Source organism: Canis aureus, chromosome 14 (assembly GCF_053574225.1).
Source record: "Canis aureus isolate CA01 chromosome 14, VMU_Caureus_v.1.0, whole genome shotgun sequence".
NCBI lineage: Eukaryota > Metazoa > Chordata > Mammalia > Carnivora > Canidae > Canis > Canis aureus.
Window position 1 is genome coordinate 26141962 of NC_135624.1, and position 23639 is coordinate 26165600.

Here is a 23639-nt window from a genome sequence, read left to right on the forward strand (position 1 = left end):
TTAGGAGTATATAGGCTATAAAAACATGGAACAGTTAGTTTAAAAAGCCGTTAAGTAGTGAATTCTTAAGGGCTGAAAGGAAGAGAATACTGGGTAGTTAGGGATAAGAAGGAAGGCTACGGTACCAATGCTATAAAAATAAGCTGCTTTCTCTCCACTTCTCATATATAAGATACTAAAATATGATAAGCTTACAGGATTGGAAGCTATATGGCTTAATATGTAAAACAATTTGATGGCTGCCAGAAGGTAGAAGGATGGGGGGATGGCCAAGTGAGTGAAGGGGAGTGGGAGGTACAGGCTTCCAGTTATGGGATGAGTAAGTCCTGAGAGTGAAAGGTACAGCACAGGGAATTTAGCAGTGATAGCGTGATAGCGCGGCATGGGGCAGATGGTAGCTACACTTGTGGTGAGCACAGCATACAGAGTCATCAAATCACTATGTTATATACCTGAAAATAATGAAACATTGTGTATCAATTATATGAAGGTGAAAACAAAGAAGAAAGCAAGCCATGTGACTTCGTACAAACCAAGATTATACTACTTCACAAGAGCAGGAAAGCATAATAAAACTCTAAAATACTTAGGATGACTAGTGCCATGGGAAGGAAAAGACAATTCTGCGGGGTAGAAGTGGATAGATTATGCAGTAACTCAGAAAGATGCACATGTTCTAGCATGTGTCTTTTCCATTATTTACTATCAGAGTAAGCTATTGCTGAGTTAATCAATACCTGTTTAAGTCTACAATATATTTATGCACACTTTGAAATGCTAAATAAAATCTGGTCACAATTTCTATGTTGTTTTCACGAAATTCTTCATCTAAATCCTGTAGCTCCGGCTTAGCTTCCAGCTTGCTTTCCCATAATTCTGGACCCTGAGAAGAAAAACACATTTATATGAACTGTCAATAAAAGCCTACTTGTGGGCAACAATTTCTAAATAGTCTTTTAAAAATTTGCTCTTATGCCTTCAGAGGATATCAAAAATTGAGAGCAGAGCAATAGAAAGTAATGAAGATAAGAAAAGCCTAGATGTAAAATCCTTTTGAAAGAAATGAACTTGAACTGTAACCACAATTAACATGCTTTTAAGTGTGGGGTACTTTGTTATGAAATACATTATTCCAAAGTCATCTTTTTAAAGTTTGATTATATTACATTAGGGCTTCCACACAATACCTTTATATTATTTTCAAGTTAGTTAGCAGGTATTAAATTTGGTTTCCTCTTTAACTCTTTCTCCACGATTACTTCACCTTGCAGCGTCTCATGGTTTCTAGAGAAAGCATGCTTTTGTAGACAAGACAGTGGTAAAAGTGCTATAGAGGAAGATTACCTTAAAATAGCTGAAATCAAATATGATATCTCCATATTTCTGTTGATCGGCTCGGTCTTTTAACCTGAACACAGCAGGAATAAACTCAGAAAGCCTCAAAAGTTCAGCAATGATGGCATTGCCACAGGAAACAATCCTTAGGATTGCTTGGCCACAGAGGTTATTCTCAGCTAGAAAGTCCAACATGGTGAGGATGATGTACTACTCTCAGTGCCAGTAGGAATGTTTCACTGGCTTCAAAGCTGGGGTCTGTAAATCATTAGATGAAACCAGGTCTGCTGACAGATTGGCTGCTCCATGAAAGAACCTGTATCCCAAAAGAAAAGTATAAAAATCTCCATTCTTAAAGGGAGCACATGTAACAGTACATATTTTTCTCCCAAACTCACTTTTTAAAAAAATAAAAACAAACAATGAGGGGCGCCTGGCTGGCTTAGTTATTTAAGTGTCTGCCTTTGGCTCTGGTCATGAGCCCAGGGGTCTGGGATTGAGCCCCACATTGGGTTCCCCCCACTCAGCAGGGAATATGCTTGTCCCTCTGCTTCTACCCCTCACCCTCCACCTGTGCTTCCTCTCTCGCTCTGTACTCTCTCTCTAATAAATAAACTTAACAAAAAAAAAGTGTTTCTCATGTCAAGTATAGGAGGCCCTTGTTATCAGGGCTAATACATGCCTGAGAAATCCTACTGGGAGACTCTAAAGTAAGGACAAGTATTTTATGCTAAGCCATGGAAAAGTTTTGATTAGAAAGGTATCTTGAAATGGTATCATTAAAATTTATGAAAGTAAGTTTCATACCTAACAACATCTAGTGTAAAAGTGCAATAACTATGTCCTCATTCAAAGGACAAACCAAGAATGAGTCAAACATGGATTTCACCGAATTGTGAGTTTGATAATACAGTATCTTGTACTTCATAGCTGACTTTTATAGCATGATATTAGAAAAAGGTAATTTTTGCAAAAAACGTTCACAGCAGCATTTATTTTCCCAAAAGCTTCTTCCAACTCTTTTTCAAATCGTTATCTTCGGAAGTGTTAATTTTCTCATCATCTTTCTTATATTTCTCTCCTCTAATTGTTCATTTAGCTAGGTCATCGTGGTCAACTTCATGGAAGCCTGGATTATTTTTCAGCGTCATGAAGGCCTGTATACCTCCCAACATTTGCATTTCGCACTGGCACTGTGTTCTATCAACATGACATTAAGAAGACTGAACAACAAAAATAAGAATTCAACCCACTAGACCCTTTAGGACACAAATATCTGAATGAGAAGAACTAATCGTATAAGCGGTCAGCTCATTAAAATTTTTACGTCAATGCCAACTTTTTCGTAAATATGTAATCTAGCTGTAGGGACTCAGATAGTGAACGATGAAACAAATGAGGATGTCGCTGCACACAAAAACAGAATGTGGGAAGACTTTTGACAGAAGGCTTCCTTTGTAGCCCTAACAAAACATTCCCCAATCCTTGCCACATATATTCAGAGTTTGCTCATGTCAAGCTACCTAGTGTAGCTATCTAATACCTGGAAACTTTGTATAGCCCTTCAAGGTTTTCTTTTTTCCTTCTGTACGTCTCTTAGAATTGATTAAATACTTAGAAACGTATTAATTTACTGGCATGCTGTCGACTCCTCAGCAAGAATTTCCTCCTTCCTCTTCCTTTCTTCCTATAGAGGTGGAAACAAGTGGATCCTTATTTTTCCATGGCTCCTGAAGTGAGGTTAGACATGTGACTCAGTGTCAACCAATCAGATATAAAGAGGAAGTCTATGGTAGACCTCACAGGAAATATATTGTTTTTCCTCTTGCTATAAGGAGAGAAGCATATGAAGAGAAATTTCTCTATCTTTCCTCTGGCTATCCCTCTCCTTCTTGCCTTTGAATGTGGTCCCATGAACATATCTTGCCTGAAATACAAGATGACAAGCTAAAAGAAAAAAAGCCAAAAACCTGCAGATTGTGGTTTGGAAGGAATTTAGAAAAAATCTAAATTCTTTTTTTAAAAAGATTTTGTTTATTCATGAGAGACACACAGAGAGAGGCAAAGACACAGGCAGAGAGAGAACAGGCTCCATGCAGGGAGCCCAATGTGGGACTCCATCCCGGGAATCCAGGATCATGCGCTGGGCCGAAGGCAGACGCTTAATTGCTGAGCCACCCAGGCGTCCCAAGAATCTAAATTCTTGTTGATGTTATTGACTCATTGATTCAACTGTGGCACTTCCTGCCTCTGTAATCCTTGTAAAATGAGCTATTTTTATGATTTATTTACTGCTAGTTGGCTTTTGGATTCTTTACAGAATCCTACTGGTATAGATTCATTAATTCAACAAATATGTACCCAGTGCCTATTATGCGTCAAGCACTGTTTTAGGACCTGAGGATATTGCAGCAAACAAAACTAAGTTCTGGCTCTCATAAAGCCTGCATACTACTAGGAGTGGGGAAGAGATAATAAATAAATGCATTATGTATCAGGCTGTGATCATTGCTGTGAAGAAAAAGCATGATAAAGAGATGGAGTGTGTGTTGTTTTACAGCCTCTGTGATAAGATGCTTGAGCAGGGACCAGAAGGAAGTAAGGAAGCAAGCAGTAAGGGTATTTGAGTGTGGTCAGCAGCCCCTAGGACAGCTCCCAGTGACCTCCATCTCCTTGTTCATGTCCTGTGTATGAACCCTTTCCTTGAGGGTGACTTACTGACTCCTAAAGAACACAATAAGGCAGATGTAAAAGATATTACTTCTGAGGTTGGATCACAAAAAATGGTGACTTCTGGCTGGGGCACCCTTCCTAGCTAGTTTGTTCTGGGGGAAGCAAGCTGTCATGTTGTGAGTGTACCCTGTGATGAGGGAGTGAGAGGCTTGCCAACAACCACTTGAATGAGCTTGAAAATAGAACTACACACAACCCCAGTTGAGCCTTCAGATAAGACAACTTCTATTCACAGCCAGGCTGCAACCTCCTAAGAGCCCCTGAGCCAAAGGCACCTAGCTAAGCTACATCATAGGTTCCTGACCACAGAAACTATTAGCCAAAAAAATTTTTTTTTGTCTTAAATTACTAGGTTTTGGGGCAGTTTGTTATTTTACAATCAGTAATGATCTGGGAGGAGGGCATTCCAGGAAGTGTTTAAATTAAATGCAAAGGCCACAGGGCAGCAGCAATGTGCTAGATGTGAAGGAATAGCCAAGTGGCTGATGTGGCTGGAACAGAGTGAGCAAGTGAGAGAAGCACAGATCAGAGGAAGTAGATGGGGTTGGTCCAAGAGCAGGGATTGCTGAGAAACCACTACAGTTGTTTAGAACTTTGTTTTATGAGAAGATCTTTAAGGATTAAATTATTAACAAGTCCTTTCGTTTTCTCATAATGTTTACTCATTAAGCCACATTGATCTCTAATAGGCTGAATTTCAGATCATCTCATTCCATTTTTTTTTTTTTTTAAGGAAACTCTACCCCCAGTGTGGGGCTCAAACTCACCCTGAGATTATCAGCCACATGCTCTACTGTCTGAGCCAGCCAGGCACCCCAATTTTATTCCATTTTTTTTTTTTTGCACTGAAATGGTCTAGTTGGGAAAATGAGACAAGGAGAGGAGGAAAATAATGGCAAATGGGCAAAACAACAACAACAAGTCACTGAATTCCTCTGAAGACCCAGGTCTAAGTAGGATGAAACTCAAGACACAATTGCAAGGTGAGCAAGCTACGTTTAACTGGTGTAACTGCTCCCAGATTTTGGATGCCAATATAGGATTGACAATGGGACCATGGAGAAAGTATCTTAAGCAAAACATTACCTGCCTTCTTCTCCTTACCTCACCCACCAAAACCCGCCCCCCCCCAAAAAACAAAACAAAAAAAAAAAAACAAAAAAGAGATACACTCAGCTCCGGCATGCAGAGAGTCAAGTTAGCTTAGGCTTGGAATAATGACATAAGTGAAGACTTTTGTGTGTTTACCCCTTATTTTAATCCTTAAATCCTTACGTTGTAGGCAACATTTAAAATATTATTTGGTTAGAGTATTTGGTAGATAACCCATTGTTGGTTGAGAAACTTGCCCTAAAGAACAGAATCTAAAACCAACATTAAAGATGCCTAATCATGTTGCAGCGCTCTCAGAATTAGGTGGTTTCATAAGGTGCTAATACTTAGTTGAGATTTAAAACGAATGAGACCCAGATAGACACTGTAGATGAACCTATATCAAATCTTCCATTTAGTGGTTCTCTTGGTGCTAGAGACGAAGGAAACTCATAAAGACCAGTTTTCTCAATATAGGCTGTATTACTATCTGGCATGAAATGAAACCAGAGATCCCACTCGATTTCCTACTCTTCCTTTACAAGGCACCCCAAAAAGCAGCTGTTAACTTATTTTTAAGAATTTTGGCATGGAACTGTGGTTTTCAGTTTGGAAGGTAGCCCCAGACAAAAGACAACAACGTGTTTCAAGAACGCAGCATGGCATCACCATCATACCAATTACCCAACAGGTACAGAACTGAATTCTGAAGGAAATTAAATTGTCCTGGGACAAACCACACAAACCTGTGTGCCCTACTCAGAGGACAAAAGAAGTCTTTTTTTTTTTTTTTTTTTTTTTTATCCTTTCATAAAACCTCGGTTCCATAAAGAAGGAAGCACTGGGCTCCACCTATCCATGACCGGGAACAAAATAGAATGGTTGTTGATCAAAATAAAAGTGACAAATCTCTTCCAGGCAAGTTCGGAAATGGGCCTGATCTCTCTAGCCCCATTCATAAATCCTGGAAGACGGGAGAACGAAAAACGGGAGGCGTTCCTGGTTATGCGCAGAAGCAGGAAGACCTCTCCCTCCCTTGTCACGACCCCAAGTATCTCTGTTGGAGGAAACTCCGTGCACTTGGAATCCGGCTCCATTACCGGCACCGTGACTTGATTTATGTTTTCAACCGTGCGCCACAAACCTGTCGGGACCCTCGGAACTATTTTCCAAAACGCAAAGAACTTCGGCACCGGCGTGCCGCAGGTGAGGGAACTTGGGTGCAGAGAGGAGCAATGACTGGCTCAAGTTCGGAACCCACGGCGGAGCTAGAATTCAAACCCGGGTCTAGCAGACTCTCAAAGCCCTCGCCGAGCACCCCGTGTTCTCGAGAGCAGGGGGAGGATTAACGCCGCCCGCCCGGCGCGGCTCCTGGAAACTTGGAGGGTCAGAGGCGGGCCAACAGCTGAGTGTCCGCGGCGGGGAGAACCACTGCCCCGAGAGGAGGTGGGAGAGCTGCGGCCGCAGCGCCGCCCCAGGCAGGCCCTCAGCCCTCCAAGCCCGACTCCCCGTCCACGCCGCACCTTCCGCCCGCGCGGCCCTGCGCGGGGCCGGGGCCCCGGAGAGCGCATCCCGCCCTCACTCACCTGTCATCCCGGCCGCGCCAGGGCGCACGTGCGGGGCCGGCGAGCGCGGGCGGGGTCGGCACGCGGGTGCCCGGCCTTCCCTCCCCGCACGACGACCCCTCCGGCCGCAGCCCCCGATCGCCAGCCGGCGGGACCCCGGCTTCCGCCTGTGGCGCCCGTGGCAGTCACATGACCAGAGGGGGCGGGAGCAGGGCGGGGCGTCATGTGACCGCTGGCCGGCGACGGCTGATGACGCTCGAGCCCGCGCTCGCGGTTTCAGCGACTGGGGAAGGGAGTTGAGGAAGGAGTTGGGGTCCGGGCGTGGGCGGTCCGGGTGCTGCCAGACCGAGCCGGGGCGCGCCTCCAGGTAAGGCGGAAGCGGGGGGTGGCGAGGGCGAGGGTGGCGACAGGTGTCGCCTCCCCGTGGGGCGCCCCGCGGGTGCCCTGAGCTGGGGTCTGTCCGCCCGGGCTGTGGTCCTGGCTCTGCACGCCGAGCACGGAGGCTTGGGCAGGCTGCCCCCTCCCCGAGGCGCCGTCTCTCCATCCTCCCACCCGAGTGGGGGAAAAGTTCACGGTTCCTGCTGCAGATTCGTGTGCTTCGAGCTGTCTTTAAAAGCAGGGCCTCGGACGGGAGGTCTAAATGAGCTCCCTGGGCCTCAGTTTCCTTTTCTATAATTGGTTGTGAGCATCAGCGGTCCTGAGAAAGTAGCGCCAAGGCATCAGTTTGTGGCGCACTGTGGGGGGCCTCGAAAGGGTGGTTGCTGGGGATCCCCGGGGGGCCCAGCGGTTTAGCGCCGCCTGCAGCCCAGGGTGTGATCCTGGAGACCCGGGGTCGAGTCCCAGGTCGGGCCCCCTGCGTGGGACCTGCTTCTCCCTCTGCCTGGGTCTCTGCCTCTCTCGCTGTGTCTCTCATGAATAAATAAGTAGAATCTTAAAAAAAAAAAAAAAAGAAAGAAAAACAAGAAAGGGTGGTTGCTGTTCCTGTCGTCACTCTCCTCCGTTCTTTGATCGCCTCTTTCGTACGAGGAGCTGTCTTATGTGCTAGCAGAACGTGTCAGGGTTGTGGTTTAAGCTGCTCCCGGGGTGAAGGAGTGGCAGCCGGGTGAACAAATAGCTGTGATGAGTTTTACGAAGAAGTGTGTGTGCGTGTGTGTGAGGGAGAGGGGGCATAGTAGTAGCATGAGGGAGGGAACGAGCAATTGCTCGTATAGGTAAGAGACGGTTTCATAAGGAAAGACGTACCCTTGCATCTTGAAAAAGGAGCTGTAGCTCTGGCTGGACTTGCATAGGCCCCGTGGTTTGAAGGACGTTTGGCAGAGTGTCTATAAATTGTTAGCTCTGGGTCTACCACCCTGCTGTAAGGAGAGAGGAGACGGGGGAAACAATATTTTCAAGTCAGCTGATAAGTGACCCTGCCTGAAGTGAATCAGACTTGCTGTGGTCTGAATATTTATGTTTTTCTGCGCCCCCCCCCCGCCCCCGCCCCTTCATATGTTGAAATCCTAATGCCCTTGTGATAATAGTATTAGGAAGTGGGGCCTTTGAGAGGTGCTTAGGTGATGAGGGTGGAGCCCTCATGAATGGAATTAGTGCCTTTGTAAAAGGCTCCTGAGAGCTCCCTCCCTTGCACCTTCTACCTTGTGATGACAAAGGGTGAGAGGGCTTGGGGGCTCTGAACGAGGTAGAGGGCCTTCACCGGAATGGGACCCTGCTGGCACCTTGACCTTGGACTTCCCAGCCTCCAGAACTCCAGGCATCAATTTCTGTTGTTTGTAAGCTACCCAATCTGGTATTTTGTTGCAGCAGCCTGAATGGCCTAAGACAAGGCTCGGTATGGGAAGGGAAAATAACATGCGTGGGAAAAACTCAGGAAATATATATATATATATATATATATATATATATGATTTTTATTTAGTTATGAGAGACACAGAGAGAGGCAGAGACATAGGCAGGGGGAGAAGCAGGCTCCATGCAAGGAGCCTGATGTGAGACTCGATCCCGGGTCTCTAGGATCGTGCCCTGGGCTGAAGGCAGGTGCTAAACCGCTGGGCCACCTGGGTTGCCCGGAAACCTTGCTTTAATCTTTCTTGGAAACTGTAGGTACAGGGAACAAAGAGATTATTGTTACTAGGGAAGGCTTCAAGAGGAGGTTGATTTAAACCAAGGTTTCGTGATGGACATTTTGGGCCAGATGATTCTTTAGGGGGGTGGGGTTGTCCTGTGAATTATGTACTTAGCTGTTCTTAGCGGGAGAGAGAGAGAGAAGAGTGTGTCTACTCCATCCATTCTCTTTGCTTCTCAATCCAAATCTTTTTCCTGAAAATACTCCAGAATTACAGAAGGAAGTTTCCCTCGGCTCTCTGCAAGCGTAGAGTTTCATTAGAGTAATGTGAATTTTGCATGCACATAATAAGGATAGCTACTATGTGGGAGACACTCATCACTCATCCTGTATTGTATTATTCCTTATATATGTTGTGTGTTTTGTCCATTCCAGGTGCTATTAAAAAATAGCATAGACGGGTGGCTTAAAGAACAGAAATTTATTTTCAGTTTTGGAGACCAGAAGTCAAGAGATTAGGGTGCCGGCATGGCTGGGTACTGGTAAGAGGCCTCTTTTTCGCTCTCATCAGCCCCCTTCTTACTATGTCCTTATTGGGTGGAGAGAGCGAGCTCAGGTGTCTCTTCCTCTTCTAATAAGGACATTAATTCCTTCCTGAAATTAGGCTCTACCTTCAGGACATCTAAACCTAATTATCTCCCAAAGATCTCGGGTCCAAGTACCACACAATGGGGGTTAGGCTCTCAACAATGATTTTGGGAGGAGATGCAGTTATCTCAGTGTTCTCCATACTTGTTTGATTCTGAGAATCCTCTGCAGCGATTCATAAAAATACAGGTTTCCCCGGAGTGTCCACTAGGGACTCGGGTTAGTAGGTCTGAGATATCACTTACATATACATCTATATTTTCAATAAGCATTTCAACTGACTCCTAAGATCAGGCAAGTTATAGAAAATTATGAAACTTAATTTATACAATAATGCTGTGAGATAGATACGATTATTTCCATTTTATACAAGAACAAATTGAAGCTAGAGAAAGTAAGCAACTTGACCTATATTGTGCAGTTCTAAGTGGCGTGCATGGAACAGAATTTCCAGGCATCTCTGTCCTGTGTCCAATCTCTTAAGCGCCACTCCGTATTGTGTACAGTGTTAAAATGATGAAGTTGATGTTAATATTTGCTTCCACTTTTAAAGATTTATATGTTGGACATTATCCTGCGTGTTTCATTATACACCTTATTTCATTCAGTTCTCACAGTAATCCTTGGGGTAGGCACTGGATGATTCCTGTTTTAGGAAGGGAAAAATGAAACACCAAGAGGTTAAATAATTTGCCTCAAGTCATTCAGTTACCTAAGTGGCAAAATTAGGTTTTGAACTCAGTCTGGTTCTAGAAGCTGCATACATGACCTCTACTCCATATTGCCCCTCTATTTTACACTATAATGTAGAGAAATTCTGCTTATTGACACAGAATATAAAATCTAACCAAGTCTATAAATCTGTTAGAACCCAGAGGACTGTCAGGAATATGTGTAATATATATATATAATATAGATTTTTAAATTTATATTTGTATATATACAGTTTTCAGAATTCAGTATGCCTATGTTAGATAAGTTAAAAATTACAAGTTTCGAAGTTCTCCCTGTTAAACTGTTTTATTACTACTATTTCCAGTTTTTGGGAAAAGGCATCATATGAGTAGTCTGCTTTTTCTAACTCCTTTATGTTTTAGCTTTTTAAGAACTGTGCTGTTGTTGAATTCTTTAGGGAACCGAGGAATATTTTACCCAAGGGAGGGTATTCTCTCCCCTTTGAAAAATGAAAACACTTAGCTTCCCCATGTACTAAGTGCATCTGTGCACAGATGACAGCACAGTGCTTTGGTGGCCTCTCCAGGAGTATGGAATGTATATAATAGTGTAGCACTTGTGGGCCATTAGATACTTTCATATGGATGTTTATAGTAGTGTTATTTTCCTATGCAGTACTAATCCTGACTCCTAAATCTTATTTCACTGTGTTTGAAAACTTAGGTAATAATTTCAAGATGCCCGGACGTTCCAGTTCAAGTTCAGGTTCAACTGGTTTTATATCCTTCAGTGGTATAGAATCTGCTCTCTCCTCTTTGAAAAACTTCCAATCCTGTATCAGCTCTGGAATGGACACAGCTTCTAGTGTTGCCTTGGATCTTGTGGAAACTCAGAGTAAGTAACAAAATTTACTTCTTTTGTGTCTGCTTTTCGGATAACCCTGTGCAGAGGCATTATTCTAGGGATGTGAGATAATGCTCACCTTTCAAATGTTCTTGGGACAGTCATTTAATCCCTCTGGGCATCTGTTTTCTCATCTTGTTCTATATACTGTATAACGATGTACTGAGGATGAAATGAGATTGACTCATTCATGTGTCTTCAAATAGTTATGTATCAGTAGAAACGGCACTAGAAGCGTACAGGCTAAAACATGAAGGTTCCTGATGTGAAGGAGAGTGTGCAGTCCAAAGTGTGTGACATTAGTGAAGGTATGCAATAAGGTATGCAAATGCATTAATAACAGAGTTACAATAAAGTTGTTTTGCAGTAGTTTAACTCTGTTCATGCTTGATTGCCCAGTAAACAGACAGACTAGCTTATGCTAGGGGTGCCAGCAAAGGAAGGCTTCTACCAAAATAGAAAAATTCCATTTTGATGAACTATTAACATTTTTCAATCAGAAGATTTAGAAAGATGCTAATTTGCTTTCTTTGGATTGGGGTTGTTTTTATTTTATATGTGTATGGAGGCAGGGGAGCAACAGTATTTTTGTGTTGTTTTTAATATCACTGGTTTTCAGTGATTTGATTGTGATGTGCCTTTGTGCGATTTTGTCTATGCCACCCAGTGTTCTTTAAGCTTTATGAATTTGTGGGCTTACAGGTTTGATCAAATTTAGAAAAATTTCTGCCACTTTTTCTTTTTTTTCTTTTTTTGTAATTTATTTTGAGAAAACGCATGCAAGCGGGGAAGGGACAGAGGGCGAGGCAATCTCAAGCAGACTCCACACTGAGTGTGGAGCCTAATTTGGGGCTTGATCCCACAACCCTAAGGTCATGACTTGAGCTGAAATTGAGAGTTGGATCCTCAACTGACTGAGCCACGCAGGCGCCCCTGCCACTATTTCTTCAGATAGTTTTTAAGTCCCTCCCCTCCTCTCTTCTTCTGGGACTCCAATTATATGTATATTGGACAGCTTGATCATGTCTCGTAAATCACTGAGGCTTGGTTGATTTTTTTTCATGTCTTATTTTCTGCCTGGCTTCAATTTTAATACTGTTTGTTGCCGTGTCTTCAGGTTCATTGATCTTGTCTTGTTAATTCTGTGAAATGAATTTTAAATTCAGATACTAGATTTTTCAGCTCTAGACATAAAAAGTTTAAATGGAATCTTCTATTTCTCTCCATTATGTTCATGTTTTTCTCTATATTCTTGAGTATATGGAGCGTATTCATAATAGCTGTTTTAACATCCTGATCTGCTAATTCTGTCATTTCTGTCTGTTGCTGCTTCTTCACGTGGACATTGTGTGTATTATGTTGTTGAGTGCCTTTTTTTTTTTTTTTTAATTTATTCATGAGAGAGACGGAGACATAGGCAGAGGGAGAAGCAGGCTTCTTTTGGGGAGTCTGATGCGGGACTTGATCCCCGGACCCTGCGATCACAACCTGCGCTGAAGGCAGACGCTCAACCACTGAGCCACCCAGGTGCCCTGAGTGTTTAGATTTGGTGTCTTCCAATAAGGAATTATGGCATTTGTTTTGGCAGGCATCAAAATAATTTGTGGATTAGGCTAATCCTTTCCAGGCTTGCTGTTAAACTGTGTTAGTGAGGGTCAAGTTCAGTATCGATTTATTTTAGGGCCAATTTAGCCTTTTTACAAAGTTTGGCCTTTCTGCATCTCTGTTGATTGCCCAGAGAGTTTGCTGAGATAGCTCCACTCTGCTGGATGGAATCGGAAGGTCTTCCAGTGCTGTGTGAATTCTGGGAATGATCACTTTACAGCTTCCACCAGTTGTTCCTCAGCAGTTTAGGACTTGGGGGAGCTCTGCAGATTTTTAGAGGACTCTCTGCATATCTCCTTCCTGGTGCTCTGTCTTAAAAACTCCTGTAATCTTAGCTTCCCTGAACTCCAGTCTCTGCCTCGTGGGTCCTTCAAGACTTTCATTCTCTGCTTGGATTCCTCCTCCATTGTGCACAGAGGCAGGCAATTGCAGGACTTACCTAACTTGTTTTTCCCTTTCTGCAGGACTCATGGTTCTGCTCTTGCCTATTGTCTCACTGTCTGAAAGCAGCTGTCTCATTTATTTTGTCTGGCTTTCTAGTCGTCACTGCAGGAGGGCCAGTTCCATACCAGTTGTTCATTCATGGCCAACAGCAGAAGTCACCCATAATTTTTAGTGGGTCACCTCTCAAGGTCTTAACCCTTCCTGGCCTGATCTGCAGTCTATTTTTTTTATCTTTGGCTTTGGTAGGTGACCTGGAGAAAAATCATAATAGGATCTTAAGCCATAAGAGAGAAGAGCTGGAACATAAACTAGTTGATTATGTTGTTGGACAGCAGTGAATGGATTGGGAGAAATTAAAGTGCCGAAGAGCACGTGGGAAAGGCCTGAATCATCTTCATAGCAGAAATATTCCCTTTTCCTTTTGGCCTTATAGGATTACCACCCTTTCTGTTTACCTTTTGGGTTATCCAGTTTCATCACAAATTAAAATGAGCTTTATTTAAAAGAGATGGTAGTGATCACTTAGGTATTACTTTCTCACTTTGTACTGCATTTCTCTTGTTGCTACATTATTAAATTGGTGGTAAAGGGGATGCTTGTTCCCTAGAACTTGGAAGGATGTGCATTGTTTTGTTTACTGGTGGTTGCATATTCCTGTACCAGGTTGCTGTCTCTATTCAACTTCCAGCTCATTTGAAGTGATCACCTTTCCCTGCTTTCCCTGGGGCTGCTCTTACTGAGTTATGTTACGGTATGTAGTGTCTAGGCAATTAGACTTTTACTGCTACCATGTCTATTTTTTTTTCTCTAAATGTGTTGGTATTCTGGGAATACTTTCTTGTTTACCTAATTGGAGAATGAAATTTATTACCTTAGATTTTTCAGGGGCTTATTTTTCAGATTTTTATTTAAAAAAATTTTTTTAAAGATTTTATTTATTCATGAGAGATACAGAGAGACTGAGGCAGAGACATAGGCAGAGGGAGAAACAGGCTCCCTGTGGGGAGCCTGATGTGGGACTCGATCCCGGGACCATAACCTGAACCAAAGGCAGATACTCAACCACTGAGCCACCCATGCGTCCCATTTTTCAGATTTTTAAATTTATTATATACTTTTGTGCTTTCTGAGGTGGAAGTACTGACTTATTTTACCATAACTGTTGTTGTGATTATCATCTTTAGGCAATTAAATTTTCATAAGCCCTTTAAGTTTAAATAAAATTGAGGAATGGCCCTGTTCTAAAACATTAATGAACCTCAGGTTGTGGCCTCTCCTTATGCCTCTGTGCCAGTAAAGGAAAGGTTTGAAAATAAGAGTTTTGTTAGAAACTCATCCTATTAAGGGCAGTTGTTCTTAAAATGTTAAAATTAAATAGTTGGTCTCTGTATATTAAAGTAATATTTTAAAAGTACAAAATCAAAACTAATCAATAGAGCTAGTGTTTGAACTTCCTTTATATATTTAGGCCACCTGCATTCATGCCTGTAATGTTACTTATCGTAGTAGAGGCTTGGGTTTGCAAGGCTAGCTTTTCAGAGTTGATTTTCTCCTTCCTACACGATAGGTTTACAGTTTGAGCCACAGAGTAAGGGATGACACTTAATTGTGATGGTGTGGACCAGTGGCCCTACTAGTCTTTTGATCCAGTTTTTGTTTTAACTTCAAATATGTAACCCTTTAATTTTGAGTAAATAGATACCTACTAAAATTCAGAGGTCTTTTTTTTTTTTTTTCAAAGAAGGGCATACTATAAGACTGAATTTAAAGAAATGCAGACTTGTAGATAAATTATGGGGCTGCTCTTACTGAACCCTAGGAGTTTTAAGTTGCTATTAGATAAACAAGTTCTCCTCTAAGACCTAAATAGAAAATAAACAATTTAGCAAGGCCTCATCAGATCTGCTTTTCTCCTGATTATAAGTGCACAAGGCACATATATACAGTGGACTTTTCTGTGGCGTCTTTCATCATTAGGGTAGACGACTCCTAACTTACAAAATCACCAATATTCAGTGACTCAGTCAGTTAAGTGTCTGACTCTTGATCTCATCTCAGGTCATGATCTTTGGGGTCCTGGGATAGAGTCCCATGTCAGCTCTGTGCTGAGTGGGAAGTCTGCTTGAGGATTATCTCTCTGTCTCCCTCTGCCCCTGCCCCAGCTCATGCACACACTTGCACACTCCTTTTCTATCAAATAAATAATTTTTTTAAAAAAGCCATATCTTTAAAAATCACCAATATTTTACCTCCTTGGCTTTTCATGTGTTCCCAGATGAACCCTACCCCCACTTAAGATATAGTAACATGCCATATCCTGATGTCCTGAAACAGTTGGTGTCTTTTCTTCGTTTTGTGGGGTGTTTTTTGCATTTATATCATATTTTGCTTTGTTAATATGTCTGATCTTCCCTTTGAACCTGGTCTCCTAGGGACAGAGACTTCAGGATGCTCATCTGACGTTTTCAGAGGTTTGATGTCTTGTCAGGTGTTGAATGTATATAAATTAGTTAATAAGTGTCTTTGAAGACTCTTCTCCAATACAGATATTTGGATCCACTCTGTAGAAAATTAAATTGTTTTCCAAAATTCGAAATTGATCACTTCTGTTAATTTGTAGGCCTAATTTTTTTTTAGGACTTTGCATTTAATTTCTGTGTAAGAGCTAATTAATCCAATGGTTCTCAAACCTGAGAGTGCATCGGAACCACTTGGAGGTCTTGTTGAAACAAGATTGTGGGACCCCCTCCCCCCCACCACCAGAGTTTCAGTTGGTCTGTTGAGCCCAAGAATTTGCATTTCTAACAAGTTACCAGGTGATGCTGATGTTGCTGCAGGTCCACTAGAACCAGACTTTGAGAACCTTGGTCTAATCCTCATTTTCCTATTCAGCAGGAAACATACACCGCTAGGTGGCACCAGAATACTCCTTATGAGGCAACCATCAACCTTAGCCCTCTCTGTTGAATGCAGAGTTCAGAATTGTGCAAAAGGAACAATCACTAAATTGTTGGAATTTTGTAGCCTAGAGCCCGAGTTATTCTGTATATCTAAAAAAACAAACATATGTTGACTGTATCAGGACAGAGAAACTATAGGACTATTAAGGTTACATTTTAAGGTGAACTCTTCCGGTAATGAGAAATAATCAACCGCGTGTTTCCATTACCTTCGTTTTCAATCATGTGAGTTACTCATTTCCTTCCTTCCTTCCTTCCTTCCTTCCTTCCTTCCTTCCTTCCTTCCTTCCTTCTTTCTTTCTTTCTTTCTTTCTTTCTTTCTTTCTTTCTTTCTTTTTTTAAGATTTTACTTATTTATTCATGAGAGACAGAGAGACGGAGGCAGAGGGAGAGGCAGGCTCTGCAGGGAGCCTGTTGTGGGGCTCCATCCCAGGACCCCAGGATCGGGGCCTGAGCCAAAGGCAGACGCTTAACCACTGAGCCACCCAGGTGTCAGGTTACTCATTTTCATTTACTAGTGGTAGATGTTGATCCTGTCACAAGATAGAAATATATACTGCAGCTTTATTATTTATTATTCTAAGATAGTGGATCTTGATTTTGTTGTTGATTACATTTGAAAACCACTCTAAGAAGGTTTACACATTTTCTTCACATAAATAGGTCAGTTTGTCCTACTAGAGAGCTAATTGTGTTTGGGACAGTTATAGGGGGTTAAAAGGTAGGAAATGTGCTTTTCTTTCCTATCGGCTTCCTCAGGCAGAAAGTTGAGAGGTTTCCTTTTTAAGAGCTGAGGAGAGGAAACTTTGGGCAATTGTTTGCCTTGCCTTACCTCTTGTGGCCCTGCGTTCTCACCCCATAAATTTCCAACCATCCCAACACCTCCAGATTTTCTTTACTCCATTGACTGTAACAACCTGAAAGTTGGCATGGTTTCTCCACATGATGGAATGTGTTGGAAATGATTGCTTGCTCTGCTCTCTTGTTTGCTAAGCTCTCCTATTCACAATGGGATGTCACTTTCTGAAATAGTAAATGAGTCATATTTTAGTTTTTAAACAATATAGTATCTGAATACTGACTTCTAGACTCTTGAGAATAATCTTTCTGTTGATTATCATTTTTGTTTTTTTTTTAATCTCGAGCAAAGATGAGTTAGGTTTTAGTGACCAGTGTATGAAAATGACTAATACAGAAGAAAACTGAGTTGGAATCACTTGATCAGAATTAAAAATTAGACTAGCATTTTATGATGTATCTTTGATCATTGGAAAGAATTAAGGCTAGTTTAATATTAGACAGAGATGACAACTCAAGGCAAAAGTACAGCAGATTTTAGGATCGATTTTTAAAACATCAGTTTCCTTTTTAGAAAATAAACTTTTGTCGGTAGCAAGCAGAAAGGAGCTTTTATTAGGTTGGTTATTAACAGTTGAAATCAATTTGATTATTTTAGAGAGGATTATTTATCATTCAGACCTATATCTCCTCTCTGTACTTTACAGCTAAAGTTATATATTTGTATTTTACATAAATGTGAAGTTTGCCACACTGTCCCATAAAAATACAATGTGAATCGCATGTGAAATTTAAATTTTTCTATTATCCTCATTATAAAAGATAGAATTTACTGTTAGTAATATTTTATTTAATTCTGTATGTCTAAAATATTATTTCAACATGTAATCAGTATAAAAATTGAGTTCGTTTTTACATTTTTATTTTTGTACACAAGTTCAGAATCCTTCAGTTCATCTCATTCTGGCAACCAGCCGTGTTTCATAGCCACATGTGGCAGATGGCTGCTGTAATAGGCAGCAGCAGGTATCGGAGGAGAGCAAGAATCTGTAAGGGTAGTTACATCAACTAGTTTTGCAGCTTTTTAGTAGTTTTGGGAACTATTCAAATCAAACCAGTTGGTAAAACGAGGTAATACCATTTACTGATTTTGTGTGTGCCTGCTTGTCGCTCCTCTACCACTGGTATGATTGGTATTTTAAGTTCTTCCCCAGATTGTTTAACCAGCTTAAAATTGCTTACTTCTGGAGAGCCTATTAATATTTGATGCTGTTTGAAATGTCATATGCTGATTTGACTCCATTCCTACAGTACTTTGATATTTTGTAGCTAATGTGGTAAATTAGTTTCTTATGGTATTGGGCAAGCCAGAAAGGTCAAGCCTCTTAACTGCAGCAGCCAGAATCCTTTAGTTGCTGTAAACAATTAGGCCTGTCAGCAATTGACCTTGGAAATGCTAATTTGCTTGTCCCTGGGTGCTGCTTCCAGAGACAGGCTTTCTCTTAGTTCTCTTAGGAGATGGGAGTTAAAAACTCAAGTTTGGAGAAGTACTAAAGCACTGGGCTAGCTCCACCCACGCCTGCTTTTTTTTTTTTTTTTTTAAGATTTTATTTATTTATTCACAAAAGACACAGAGAGAGAGAAAGGCAGTGACACAGGCCGAAGAGGGAGAGGCAGGCTCCATGCAGGGAGCCCTATGTGGGACTCGATCCCGGGACTCCACACCTACTTTTTGCTTGGTATTGACCAAGTTCCTTGCAAGAATTTCTTTGAAGACCTTGTAGAATTACGTCTAGACTGACATTGAGAGGGAGCTTCATTGACTTGACTGCCCTTTCCCTTCATTCTATGGCACCATTTGCCATAATAATGTTGATTAAGAATGATTCCGTCACTGTTTCATTATATTTCTGAAGTTTATTGAAAAAGGACCTGGGAGGCATCTTTTATCAACCCCTTTGGTTTTGTATTTATTACTGCTCTTGAAGTGTCAGATCCAGAAGAAGGTAGCTGAAAAGTAAAGAGAAACAAATGTTAGTTGGAAAAGTTATACCCAGTGAGAAGTTATAGGCAGTAGTCAGTAGATAGAGGAGGTGGAGAGAAAATATTTGTAAAATCTAGAGTTACTGTCTTTAAACTGGTGGTGGCAGCAGTGGTGGCTTTTACTTTAAGACAAAGATTTAGGTTTCCTTTTCTTGGGGCAGTGCTCAGGCGAAGTGATTTTTCTCCCTCTCCTGTACAATGCTGATTCAAAACAGTTATTTGAGTTTGGTTGGTTTTCACTTTTTTTAGCTTAATTGTTAGCACTTTATGTTGATCAATCACCAATTATTTATTGGCTCATGCCCTTAAGAAGCTAATAATTGAATTAGCAGATAAGACAAATACATGTAAGGATAAGGAGAGCTTCATAGTAGTAAATGATTTGTTCGCAATGAGATTATGAGCGTATCTGTCCCAGTCATGACTTTTTACATTATGACCTAGCAGTCTGATTTTATATCCAGTAGGCATATGTCTTTCGTAGACTGTACTTATTAGGCAACTTAATAATAGTGGACACAGTGCTTTTTGTGGACCAGCTGTGTTCTACATGCCTTATGGGTGTTCATTCATCTAATCTTTACAACAATGCTATAGGGTAGGTAGGTAACATAATTCATGACTGTTTAACATATGTGTACACTGAGCCTTGAGGTTGACCAAGGACTATGTACCGTTCTCTGAAAGGGTTAATTTATCACAACAACCTATTTCAGATTGGGAATAACACATTTTAATTATTTCTTTCATATTCTCAATCCGTTGTTGCTTTTTTTTCTTTTAAAGATTTTATTATTTATTCATGAGAGAGGGAGAGAGGCAGAGACGTAGGCAGAGACACAGGCAGAGGGAGAAGCAAGCTCCATGCAGGGAGCCCGATGTGGGACTTGATCCCGGGTGTCCAGGATCACGCCCGAAGGTGGCGCTAAACCACTGAGCCACCCCAGCTGCCCTCAATCCATTCCTATGTGACTTACCCCTTCACAATTGCAGGAAGCTTTGAGATAAGTCCTCTTATCTACTCAAGTATTGCAGATGCCTGTGCTCGTTGTAGAGACAGCCCCTATTTTACTGGGCTGTGTCACCATTGTACCTGAAGATGAGAGTTTTCATTAAAACAATTTGGAGAGTCCATTCTGTGCTAATTCTCATTATTGACTTACAAGGTTCTCTTACTGAGCTTACTAAAAAAAGTTTTTCCTAGGACTGTATTTATAAATCTTGATGACAATGGATTGTCTCTAGATCATCCTTGTTTGATCATGTCTCGAGCCATGACCAAACCATCTGGCATTTACTCTCTGCAAATAGTAGCTATTAATTTCTATGCCCATTTTAAACCATAGAGCATAGTTTACAAGAATGTTCATGATGTCACTGGCTACACCCCTCTTCGTATTCGGTCTGTGCCAGAGACTGACTGGATTTAGTTCCACGAGTATGCTCTGTCAAGCCTCCTTGCTAGCCAAGCCTCCTTGTGTTCACATGACTTCCTCTCCCTGTTGACTGCTTAGAGGGCATCTATTCGTCTTTCAAGGGCAAGCTTAAGTATTCTCATTTTTCTGCAGATATTCTCCTACCCAGGCCAAACTGATCTCTTTGGTTTCTCTGTGTTGGCCAAGCATTCATCCATCAAAACAATAGAGCTCTTCTTTGCATTTAATTATTTATAAAGTCTATACTCCTACCACTAGATATGGGAATTTGAAAAAGTCAGTTAAGAACATCCTGTTTCCTAATCAAGTTATGGCTTTCTGTCTGTGTTGCAGCTACCCAGTTCTGCCATAAACAATAATAAATGAACAGATGTTGACCAGTAGCAGGCTATACTTTACTGACTGACCCCTGGTCTAGACAACAGTCAATTTGTGATAGTCTCTTTTCATATATATGAGGTGAAAAATGAGTTAAATTTTACACAATCAGGGGATCCCTGGGTAGCTCGGCGGTTTGGCACCCTGTGGCCCAGGGTGTGGTCCTGGAGTCCCGGGATCGAGTCCCGAGTCGGGCTCCTGGCATGGAGGCTGTTTCTCCCTCTGCCTGTGTCTCTGCCTCTCTCTCTCTCTCTATTATGAATAAATAAATAAATCTTAATTTTTTTTTTTTTTTTTTTTTACACAATCAAAACGAAGAAGTGAGACCTGAAAAGGGATTGTGGAGAAAACAGCAGAAATGTTCTTGCAAGTAACTTTTTTTTTTTTTCTTGGCTAATTCATTAAATCACTGGTAGGAAGTAATTTCTAATTTCACATAAAAGCATAATGTGAGCCTTGATAGCTTCAATATCAAGGTACTATATATATGTGTATGTATATATACATGTATATCCTGTATATATACATATATATCATGTGAAAAATCTACTTGTAAAGGTTTTCAAATCTTGTATGTCCATATCAAAGTGCATGTACTTAATTATATTTTAATTTTCTCCTTTCCAAGGGCCATTTGTTTTGTTTTAAAGTTCCATAGATATTTACTAAGTACCTGTTATCTGACAAACACTATGCTAGAAATACAAAGATAGGAAGATACCCCTCAACAGATTTCTAGATCTTGTTACAGATATTTTCTTTCTTAGTAATCCCATGAAAATGAAGTCAACATGTGACAGATGAGAGAGCTGAAGCTCAGGGCGGGTTAAGAGATGTGCCTGAAGTCACAAAGTTTAGTTTGGCTAGATGGTACTCAAATCCAAGACAGCTTCTGTTATGTGTGCGTTCGCCTGCACACACACACATACACACTGTCATTCTTGTGTATGCCCTCATGTCCTCAGCCAGTCCTAATTGCCTTTATATCTATAGTTATTAGGTTTGGTGCCATAAATAAAGAATCCCTCATTATAAGATACAGTTAAACTGTAGTGAAATTTATTTCAGTAACTTAGGGTTTATCACCTTAAATTCACCTTAATGGAATTTTACTCATTCTAGCTTAGTTTTCTTTTTCATCCTTCCTAGTTAATCACCCCTCTGATCTCCATTAGCTTTTTTGTCCTTTTGTTTGGTGACTTTTTAAAAATAACAGCTTTATTGAGATACAATTCAGGTACAACATAGTTCAAGCATTTAAAGTGTGTAACTTAGTGGTTTTTAATATATTCACAGATACTTTAATTTTAGAACATTTTCATCAACTCTAAAAAAGGAACTCTAGTACCTTTTACTGTCACCTATCTCTGTCTCCCCATTCTCCTCAGCCCTAAAAAGCCACTAATCTTTCTTCCTCAGACCTGCCTATTCTGGATACTTAAAGTAAATGTAATCATATATTACATGGCCTTAGGGATTGGCTTCCATCACTTAACATGATGTTTTCAAGGTTCATCCATGTTCTAGTATGTATCAATACTTCATCCCTTTTTGCATTCATCCACTGATGAACATTGGATGATTATTATTAATAATTATCTGGATATTGTTAAGAAATCCTGCAAAGATTTGTCTATAAGTTGGTATCTCATTGTGGGTTTGATTTGCATTTCCCTGGTGACTAATGATGTGAAGCATCTTTTGAACTTACTGGCCACTTGTATGTTTCTTTGGAGAAATGTCTATTCAGATTCAGTGCCCACCTTTTTTTTTTTTTTCAGGGCCCATTTTCAAATTGAGTTATTTCTGTTTATATTTTTGAGTTATAAGTGTTCTTAATATGTTCTAGATACAAATTCATTATCAAAAACATGATTTGCAAATTTTTTCTTCATTATTTGGGTCATCTTTTTATTTTCTTGGTAGTGTTCTTTGAAGCATAGATGTTTTTAATTTTTATGAAGTCCCAATTGTCTACTTTTTCTTCTGTTGCTTGTGCTTTTGGTGTCAAACCTAAGGACCCATTTCTGAATCAAAGGTCATGCAAATTTATCCCTATTTTCTTTTCTAAGAATTTTATAAGTTAGCTGTCACATTTGGATCCATTCTGAGTTAATCTGTAGTTTGAATTAAGGGTCCAGTTTCATTCTTTTGCATATGGCTATCCAGTTGTCCCAGCACCATTCTTTCCCCAGAGATCTTGATACTTTGATCTTTTACCCAATGATCTTGGTACTGGCTGGCAAATCAGTAGACCATAGACACAGTTTATTTTGGGTTCTCAGTTCTGTTCCATTGATGAAATTCTATCTACCTAGCTTTATGCCAGTACCACCCTGTTTTCTTGCTTTGGAGTTAGTTTTGAAATTAGAAAGTGTAGTCCTCAAATTTTGTTCTTCTTTTTAAAGATTGTTTTGGGTATTTGGGATCTCTTGTAATTCTGTGTGAATTTTAAGATCAGCATGACAGTTTCTACAAAGAAGCCAGCTGGGATTCTCATAGGGTTGCATGAATTATAGATTAATTTAGAGAGTGTTACTATCTTAACGATATTAACAGATCTTTTGATCCATGACCATAGAAATTTTTTAACATTTATTTAGATCTTGAATTTCTTTCAAGATCTGATCAAAACAGTGTTTTCAGAGTATTAATTTTATACTTCTTTATTAATTTCAAAACATTTCGGTTTTTTGATGCTATTATAAATAATTGTTTTCTTAGTTTTTTTAGATTGTTTATTGCAATTAAATACACTTGATTTTTATCTGTTGATCTTGCATCTTCCAACCTTGCTGAACTCTCTTAATAATGCTTAAAATTTCTTTAGTAGATTTCTTAGGATTTCCTATATACAAGATCATGCCATCTGTGGGTAGACATAGGTTTATTTCTTTCTTTCCAATCTATTTGCCTTTTGTTTATTTTTCTTGCATAATTACCCTGGCTAGAACCTGCA

General features: G+C 40.5%; 2 protein-coding genes across 10 annotated transcripts in view; one reads left to right on the forward strand and one right to left on the reverse strand.

The window, feature by feature from the left end:
* Positions 1-6902, reverse strand: part of WASHC5 (WASH complex subunit 5) — a 59212-nt gene extending 52310 nt beyond the window's left edge. The window contains exons 1-4 of one of the 2 annotated variants that reach the window (XM_077847186.1): positions 6747-6893; positions 4836-4923; positions 1345-1651; positions 738-883 (exon numbers count right to left, since the gene is read on the reverse strand). In XM_077847186.1, coding sequence (XP_077703312.1) covers positions 738-883; positions 1345-1530 — 332 coding nt within the window. In that variant the 5' untranslated portion in view covers positions 1531-1651; positions 4836-4923; positions 6747-6893. Of the gene's footprint in view, positions 1-737; positions 884-1344; positions 1652-4835; positions 4924-6746 lie in introns of both variants that reach the window. The other variant, XM_077847185.1, reaches the window with a different exon arrangement.
* Positions 6903-6935: 33 nt separating this feature from the next.
* The window catches only part of NSMCE2 (NSE2 SUMO ligase component of SMC5/6 complex), a 214119-nt gene continuing 197415 nt past the window's right edge, over positions 6936-23639 (forward strand). For 6 of the 8 annotated variants that reach the window (XM_077847191.1, XM_077847197.1, XM_077847194.1 and 3 more), the window contains exons 1-2: positions 6936-7092; positions 10837-11007. In XM_077847191.1, coding sequence (XP_077703317.1) covers positions 10851-11007 — 157 coding nt within the window. In that variant the 5' untranslated portion in view covers positions 6936-7092; positions 10837-10850. Of the gene's footprint in view, positions 7093-9225; positions 9333-10836; positions 11008-20998; positions 21051-23639 lie in introns of those variants that run through there. The other 2 variants (XM_077847192.1, XM_077847196.1) reach the window with 2 other exon arrangements.